The sequence below is a fragment of the Ochlerotatus camptorhynchus genome, unplaced genomic scaffold (genome assembly GCF_037179485.1).
Source record: "Ochlerotatus camptorhynchus isolate MF236.1 unplaced genomic scaffold, CSIRO-AGI_Acam_v1.1 ptg000598l, whole genome shotgun sequence".
Taxonomy (NCBI): domain Eukaryota; kingdom Metazoa; phylum Arthropoda; class Insecta; order Diptera; family Culicidae; genus Ochlerotatus; species Ochlerotatus camptorhynchus.
In genome coordinates this window covers 1,607,543-1,616,830 of record NW_027041078.1, presented here as the reverse complement: position 1 = coordinate 1,616,830, position 9,288 = coordinate 1,607,543, and the positions used below count along the sequence as shown (strand labels likewise).

General features: G+C 40.6%; 1 protein-coding gene across 2 annotated transcripts; it reads right to left on the bottom strand.

The window, feature by feature from the left end:
- Positions 1-312: 312 nt before the first annotated feature.
- Positions 313-8,640, bottom strand: LOC135713960 (transmembrane protein 87A). Of its 2 annotated transcripts, none has more exons than XM_065237186.1 (9): positions 8,483-8,640; positions 8,183-8,243; positions 8,020-8,117; positions 7,803-7,964; positions 7,566-7,730; positions 2,223-2,506; positions 1,951-2,160; positions 1,620-1,891; positions 313-1,558 (listed from the first exon to the last, which is right to left on the bottom strand). In XM_065237186.1, exons 1-9 carry the CDS (start codon positions 8,582-8,584, stop codon positions 1,338-1,340), a joined length of 1,575 nt encoding a protein of 524 aa, XP_065093258.1. In that variant the 5' UTR covers positions 8,585-8,640; the 3' UTR covers positions 313-1,337. The 2 variants fall into 2 exon arrangements, with proteins under 2 accessions (XP_065093258.1, XP_065093259.1); XM_065237187.1 differs by having other exon boundaries at positions 8,029-8,117.
- Between the last annotated feature and the right edge of the window lie 648 nt (positions 8,641-9,288).

Below are 9,288 nucleotides of genomic sequence, written 5' to 3'. Positions count from 1 at the left end.
TTTTACATCTAGTTGATTTATTTGATGAAATCCATAATATCCTAAAAATAAAACTTAACATTCAATATGATAAGCAATCATGCAGATTATCAATGAACTTATTTACTGAAATTTAAGTGATCAACTTGCCCCCGTTTTACGGTACTTGATTTACGGCATTCAATATTGCATGCAATGTCATTGAAAGTGTTGACCTTGTATGCAACAAAAAAGCATCTCAAAGAAGCTTAATCAAAGCCAAGTATACACTCTAAAAATTATTTGTTGAAACTTGATAAGATGAGGAGTTATTGAAACCGGTTTAAAATAAAATAAAACCCATTTGTAAGTTTTGTTTTAATATTTATTGTAGTTTGGAAAGGTCGTCTACAAATTTTCATATTACTCTATTTAGTGGTTACGATATTGTTTTCAGTTTACTGAAAAATAATCATATAATCATGCCTATGTACAAAAGTAACTCTAATCTATTCACGTTCTCGTAGATTTTAACTATACTACACGTAATCTCTACGCAATGTTTTTTTTTTGTCAACCTTCTCACTGCTTATGTCTGTTTGTATTGGAATAGGAATTATTCATAGAAACGCAATCAATTTAAGGAGATCCCTCAATAGATAACTAGTTAGAAAAGATAGGCTGTCAGTATTTGCCTTTATGATGGATGATACAGGAAATGCTCTCAACACAACTATTTTGACAATGATAACTAGATAAAATAAAGATATCTATCCAAAGGGAAGCTATTAAAACTAAATATTATAAGACGGAACATGTTGCTTGTGTTAGGCGCTGCAGTCAAAACAATGCATGATAAGTTCTATGCCTATCAGGCCTCCGGAATTTTCAACAGAAACCCTATTCGCGTAATCATTCTCTAATTGCTCTAATCCTAGGATGGTGTCCCATTTTCCATTTTTTGCTCAGCTTAGAGTCATGTGTTTGATTTACTTTTGTTTGCTTTTATTTTGCACTTTTGATCTAGACTTACCGCTTCTAAGACAGCTCATTCACAGCTTTGCGACGAAAATTCGTACTTTTTGTATTAAATTAAAACAAATCACTCGGTTGGCAAATCCAATCAGAGAGTGGTAAGGAAAGGGATCAAGTTCATCTGGAGCAAAGGGTTTATCATGCAAGGGGAAAAAAGTGCTAAATGTTGAAACCAAACCCGGTGGTTCAACGTGCTCCCCACTTGACTAGTGCATTTTATTCCCTTGTTATGTTTCGAATCTTGCTTAAAACTGATCGCTAAAACCTATCGTCTTAAAATGCGATGCCATCATAGTATGTGTTCCCGAATGTCGATCGACTTCCATCGATTGTAGCAAGTGGTTTTACTGCATCTTCGATACCTCAAACTTGGTATTGACAATCTCCTCGTCGGAATCTAGCACGGGAAGCGCCGCATCGGCAATCGCCGCAGGAATATTATCTTCGACCCATTTGAGGTCGTCTTCGTCCGTGGTCGGGCTCCTGGCGTTCTGTTTGGGAGACGAACTTCGCGTTCCACGCATCTTTACGCCGTACGCGTCCGATACGAATTGCTCTTCCTCGTCTGTGGAGGATGAGGTGATTATCAATTGACGTTCAAACTGCTTTACAATAGACCAACTTACCATCGTCTTCATCTTCCGGATTATCCAACAGTGGAGTGAACGCGTACCGTTGGTTGTTGTTCGTTGGACGCCAAAGGATCATAATCACTAGCAGCAGAGTAGAGAATAGAACGTGCCAGAAGGCATCGTCGACCCACAGTTCCTTCCAATCGGTCAGGCATTCAGCAAATCGATGCGATTTGATCGAATAGAGCATGAATACCACGGAAGCCAGGACGGCGAAGATCAACGTATTCGTGAAGTGTCGGTACAGAGAAAGTTTAACCATATTTCTGAAAGTGAACTTCTAGATTTAGAACCGTTTGGAGAATGCTTTGGCAGTAAATCTAACCTTCGCAATCGCAGCGTCCTTGTCGTCTGGACAAGTGATGTAAAGATCCACCAGCAAATGGCGGAATCGAGCACTGCTAAGGGGATACTCGCCACCAGTAGTTGATCGTTTTTAGTGTGCATTATCCGGAGGAAGCTCTCAACACATGCCAGTACCAAATATAGGCCTCCAGTTCCAACAACACGATGAAGCATTGGTCCCAATCGTGGCCTAGTAGAATATAAGAAGTTTGAAAAACTTTCCTAACACCATCCTTCAAGACAACAACTCACTTGACAATACCGAATCCCAGCGAAACGATGATGACCAGCATCCGGGCGAGGGTTCGCTTACCACAGGACACCCATTCGGCCAGTAGGACCATTCCCCTCACGGAGACGCCCGTCGAATTGATGCTCTGGTATTCACCGTAGAACATGGCTTTCTCCAACATGCCCAGCAGAATGACGCCACCGATCCAGAACTGAATCCGAAGCAGATCTCTCCACTGCAGGAACGACACGGTCAGCCAGATGATGCCAAGGCCAACGTAAACCAAGCACATCGCACCGTAGAACTGTGAATAAACGGGAATATTTATTACCTCTACTTAGTCATTTGCCTTTTTCGATTCAAGTATGGACCCCAGACCACACGATTAACTCAAACCTTGGGACTACTTTTGAAACACACAATAATTAAACAATCAGGAGCAAATCAAATTGTAAAACCAGTTTTATACGAGTTCTCAAGTCATGGACTTGGATTAGACCTGGGCGCCGCCGACTCTTTCTCACACGCCGCCGCCGCTGCACTATTGAAAATTGCACAAATGTCCAACTGTTGCAATGATGATCAAAATTATCACCGATTTCCTGCAAACAGCGCTTTCCCTAACACAGATTTCAAAATCGAATTCCATCCGGTTCCACTGAACGATGCTTATTCAATCGCCATGTGGGTGGTGTCCGGTTGGTCGTCAGCAGCAGCAGCAGCAGTGCTTTTGGCGCGTGGCGTTGAACATTGTACACAACGAAAGGCTGCCCGCAAGCAGCGAGCTGCAGCCCAGATGAGCGTCCATTCACAAACGAAGGAGGAAGAAGCCTCACTGATCGGGATCCATCCTCGTGAGTCTCTGTGGGTCATCTAAGCCCAGCGCGTCACCCTCGTTCCAAACAACAAACAGCTCGCCAGCCTCATCTGTGTTGAAAACCCTAATAGCTCAACCATTACGACAAAACGGTCCTTTTCAGGATCACCATAAATTATTGTTGTTTAAGAGTTAATTTGAACGTTCGCTTGCCTTGCTGCCAGCCACATTACCTTTGACCAACATCATCTTTGATAATGTACCCAGCAACAATACGTTTGTGGTCAAATGCGTCAAGTATTGAAGTGGTTCATACAAATTATCGCAATGACCGAATACCACATGACCATTTCAATTAACCAGAGACACTTCGTAAGGTTTTCTCTAGGACGCTAGGAAAAGCAAAATCGAATTTATATGATTAATCGTGAATATTTCACGATTGGAAAAATTTTAGCAAGATATTCCTCCAATAAATATTCACTTTTTTGACGTAGGACTACGTCTGTGATTTCTATATGGGGGTACACTTAGTGATAACCGAAAATGGAACATGTAACAAAATTATGAAAGATTTTGAACATTAATAACCCAGCTGCCCCTGGACCAATCGCTATCATTTTATCACCAATCGATCAGAAATATTTCTACGCATCAAAGCAATGTTTCCGACTAATGATTTTAATCAAGAAACTATTGAAAAAAAGGTAATGTCAAGCATTGTCCAATGTACAAATAAAAAGTGATAATTTTATCACTGTTTTCATGAAATAAACGTTCTTCCCAAACCCAGTCGTCATAATCGAGTACCACTTCGTTGCACATCATTCTGCTTTAACCTTAAAAGATATAAAAGAGCACTGCTGTCTAGCCTCAACGCATTTTCGCTTGGGACGGCGTGGTGAGCAGGAAGCAGAAGCAGCAATAGCAGCAGTAGGAAGGTGGTGGCAGGTAAGGTAGTCCACTCTTCCCCAACAAGCAACAATGGCTGGTCGTGGCAAAGGAGGAAAAGGTCGTATCTCCGGTCTGATCTACGAGGTGTGGTAAAGGTGTTCCTGGAAACAAGCATGGGAAAATTCATTCACTCGCGCGAGCACCACAGAATCCATATAGCCATCCTCGCCTACAAACAGATTGTCGAACGAGTGTAAATTCTTCCTACCAAGTGACTCTGCAGATCGACTCAGAACTGATAGCAGTAGAAGGAAAGAAGGATAAACTGAAAGGCAGCCGAACAATTTTCTCTAGCGAGGGAGAACCAGATTGAATGCGTAAAATCCGAATGCTAACGATTTAAATAGCCGAGTCAGATAGTTTTTGGCTCACTGATTTGAATCAGTTGAATTGGCCACAGCAGTTTTAAGTTATTTGCGTGACGCTTATGTTTATTTGTTACAGTATAACAGTTTTCTCGATATTAATAGCGATTTAAATGTGTCAATGTATGTTTAAAGCTAGAAAATAAAAAGTGATTCTTTCTGCAAAATTCTCATTCAGCTCACTCAGCAGAATGCAATCGTAAAAGGCTCAGCATGGAAAAAATAATAAGAGAGGAATCATCCACACTACTACACTCAGAATCATTCATGTTACGCTCAGCTGTCTGTTTTGCTCAATTCTGCATTCATCGAAGAAAATAGAAGCAATGCGAATACGAACGAAATCAGTGCGGCTCGCACAAGCTGCTGTTCGTTTCTGATGTTGTATGCGTGTGAGTGAGTTGAGAATGCAAAATGGAACGATTTTTCCCATGCTTGCCTGGAAAATGTGATCCGTGATGCTATCACCTACTCTGAACACGCCAAGCGTAAGCGGCTATGGATGTCCTTTTGGTTTGTTTTTTCCGTCGATCTTGTTTTCCGTGCTGAGCACCAATGCTACCGACGTGCCAGGAAGGCAGCTCCCACACCTGGACCCTACCTATCGACCCATCAACTCATGAACCGGGGACCAACGGCTTTACTTCCCATCCGAAGGAAGGCGTGATCAGAGATGTTATGCCTCAGAACATCCCGGCGGCGCCGACTGGGATTGAACCCAGGCTATGGATGTCTTCTACGCTTTGAAGCGACAAACGCACTTTGCACGGTTTCGAAGGTTAAATCATCACCAACTTTGGCAACAAAACGACCCTTTTCAGGGCCAACAAGCTTATTACAGTAAAGAGTTGGGATAGAATTTATCTGTGTCTGTTTTTTCCATATTCAGAACCACAGGCCCCCAACGACCACACAAAATGCTCTCCAGAGTTGTAATCAAACTTGGAAGTAAGGGTGCAAGGGATTTTGATCGATTCTCTTCATCTTTCATTAATAACTCGTTAATTGCCCTTTGCTTTCAAAGTATTGACATTGGAAAACTACGCAACAGGAGAGTGTCGCTACTTGATAGCAAACTACTCATGATGAGAGGCGTCTGTGTAGCTTACTGGCATGTGCAAAAAGAAAGGCAATCAAAATTTCATGTTGTGATTGTTTCCCAAACACAGACATCATATTGAAACACCATCGTGATTATGCATTGTAGCGTTCTCTGTAAATTACAATTGGTACAGTAAGTGCTTCAGTGTTAACACTCCGCGTTGGATAGAGCCAATATTCGAAGTGAAACAAATGTTTATTGAGAAATTCTGTAGAAATCTTCAAAATGTCTCAACACATGGCTGCTAAATATCTCCGCGATTATCGGAAGCGCGTGAGAGACCAGGAGTCAGGGAAACCTGCGAAACAGACGCGGACCGTTGCTGAACGCGTTCGAATGTGTCAAGCAAACAAGAAAGCGGCCAAAGATAATGAATTGTTCATTTTGGAGTCAAGTTTCTAAGCCATTTATTTTGTTATTAATATATTAGTGAACGGTGCATGAAAAACAATCTCGTTGTTCTACGTCAACAATGCGGTCGTGCTTTGGACACAACCCTTAACTTTTTTTTATTATCTATTGAATAAACCAAAAATTCCGTGCGTTTTGTGCACGAAAATCCGTAATTTAGTCATCAGAAAACGAGGCGTTTCCGTGATGGGAAAAGTGGTTTTCCTAACACAGTTGCCGAATATTAATACCAAGCACTGAGCATGACAGACGGTACCTATCTTTATGCCTTTTGATGCAAATTTTAAGCCCCTGCTATTGGGAGATTGCCGTAAAAGCTCAACGCAGATGTCACCACTGCATGATGATGATAATGTTGACAGACTGCATATAAAATTCGTGAAAATTAGCGTTAAATCATAATTTTCATCAAGCCTGTGTAAAATCCTTCCAATATAACATTCGAATTGAAGAAGAAAACGTTTTTACGATCAGACTGATGTGCATCTTTGACTTTTCCAGATGAACTTTCATAAGATACATTCATTTCATTTCGCGGCTCCATCAATGCTGCATCGTAAATATGATGTAAACAGAAGTAAATTGCTCAATTACTCAAAATAAAGATAATTTGTCATCTTGTTATCACTTTGAAAACCACCTAGCACCATTTTATAGTATGGTGCGTGTTGAGTAAATCAAGTTCCGTTGCGTTTTCCGTCGAAAATTGCCGAAATCAATATGTTTGCTTAGAAAAGGCCAAAATGAACATTTATTGAATATTGGCGTCCTATACAACCAATTCTCCATTACCACCAGCATAATACAACCTTTCCTAACTAAATTCACTTAATTTCCACTTTCATCTTAGTGGAAATCGCACATATTCACCATTTTCCGCAGGAGGTAACCTCTTGCTGTGGGTGCAAACTTGTTATGCATTATTTTCCATGAAAACATCTCCAATCCATACCGAAATAATAACAGTTAGTTTGCAAACACGTTTTCTTACACGATTCAAGCAAAAGTTTCCACCGGAAATTATTAGTTTTTCTTTATGTACCGATTTGCCCCAAAAATCGTCTGTTTTACTTGAAGAATTTGGAAACTATCCTCCTTCTAGTAGTTCTCACTTCGAAATGTAGGTGGCGAAAGCTTGGAAAAGTTTAACTGCAAGACGCCAATTAAGAGAATTATGCCCAAAAAATCTTGCCAACTTCTCTTAATAGAAGAGGCTTAAACTTTGCATCAAAAAGCATATACCTAGATACCGTCCGGTAGGATCAGATTCTGTGATTGATGTGTTTTCCCTATTTTATTTCCGCACCGCTATCATCACCAAGAACATCGAGGACAAATTTCCACAGCATTGTTTAAAACTGGCTTCCAAGTTTCCAACCCATTGGTCTTTTTCAGGACCACAATTGACTGATAAAAGAGTTAACTAAAGAGTAAAACCTTGAATCCAAGACATATCGTCCAGGATTGGCTTGTACTACATAGACATCGACAGAGCACCTCTCAAACAGAACTCTCAAATTGCTTCCGAATTTCAACCGATCGAAATTTTTCACTGATAACGAATTAAGAAATCAATTTAATATTTACTATACTTTTACTGTGACGTCAATCTACGGTCGTGTCTTGGATACAAACTCTTACCTTTTTTCACCCTTTATTGTTGGCTAGTTCAACTCACTCGTATACTAAACAATCTGCATAATGTGCAACTCACCGGAAGTAATGGCCAATCCACCGCTGACAGATATCCTTGTTCACTCTTCATCTCAACATGTACATTGGCAACGAAATTATCCTGAGACTCAGACTGGATCCTCAGTATGAAAATATACAACCCATCCTTAGTGATTGTAAAAATTGACTGCGGCTCGTTCTTTCCCTTAAAAAAAAAAAAAATCTTGATAAATTTACCCATTCAACAACAAACAAATTAAACAGAAAACTCATTTACAGCATCTCTCCGCGATTTGCTCATCCTCTCTGCCGGTTCCTTCAGCTTCAGCTCCGGCAAGATGATGTGTCCTCCGCGCGTGCAAAGTTCCTCGATCGGATGGAACACGATCTCCGACTGATTCGGCGTCACGAAGAATGCCTCGTACTGTGTGGTGTAGGACTGTATGAAAGAAAAATGAAAAGCCCTGTTTCAATCCGTATGCCATCGAGCTCACCATTCTGACATATTCCTCCCAGCATTTGTACTCTATTAGTGCCCAGGATATTTTCAGCTTGACCGATTCCCTCGCCTGCTCGTACGGTTCGCAAGTGACTGTAACATGGTTTCAAGTTCAAATTAGTTCCAGATAAGTAAATTTGCGGATATTTGCTGCTCACTCTGTGTGTATATTTTGAATCCCTCGTAGACTGATTTCGGGATGGGCATGTAGGGTATCTCCTGAAACGGTAAAACATCAATCAATGTAAATAAAATACAAGTGTCGCCTCATCAGTAAGCAATGACTCAATCGCTGAACCGGCTCCACATGAAAATAACAAGTCAAATGCTAGGGCTACTAGTAAGTATAGCTCTGTATGTATTGACTTAGTCGAGATTTTGCAGACGTAGTCACAGAACAGCGTTCGAAGCACCGATTTTCGAGCTCGCATTACACGGCTTGCCAGCGCACCACTTACCGAACTTAGTTGAAAGTCCCATTTCCCCTGTTCTGGAAAGGCCGCCAGCAGTCCGAAGAAGGAACAAAACCAGCAAATAACTAGGAATTTTGACTCTTTCATGGCTCCTCGAAAATCTGTGGTGGCAAGAAGAGAAGAAAAATACTACACTTCGACTTCAGCACTCTTCTTTTCGGGGTCGTTTGACAGGCAGCCAAACATTCGATTAAACATACACGCACACTAGCACACACACGCAAGATACACGAAGCGGTTGTCAGGTTAAGGTACACAACAATTTCAAATTAGGAAGGGAATGAAGTGAACGAAATATGAGAGGCCACCTAGCAGTGAGTAGCACAAAGTGATGCAGTGGTGAATCCATGGGTTGAAATTAAATTACTTCACCCATTCGGTAGTTATAATTTAAATGAAACAAACGTAAATGTCTACCCTACACAGCAAAAAAAGTTGTTGAATATTACATCGAAACTGATGCAACCAGGTCAATCCATCGGTTGTGTAATATCACATTGTACGATGTACATCGATTTTGCGAACAAAATTACATCCATTGATGTAATATTGTATCTACTTTTTGCTATTACATCATTATTTCATACATCAGCTTGAATTACGTTGATCGATATTACATTTTTTTTTGCTGTGTAATAACAAAATACCATAACCGAACATAACATTCATGTGATCACATTAGTTCTATATGATAAATCACATAAGCAAAGTTGTTAGGTACTTTCTGGGCTATACTTTAACGTATTTAGATGCGTGGTTTGTGCAAAATTTCCAAATTACCATAATTTCCG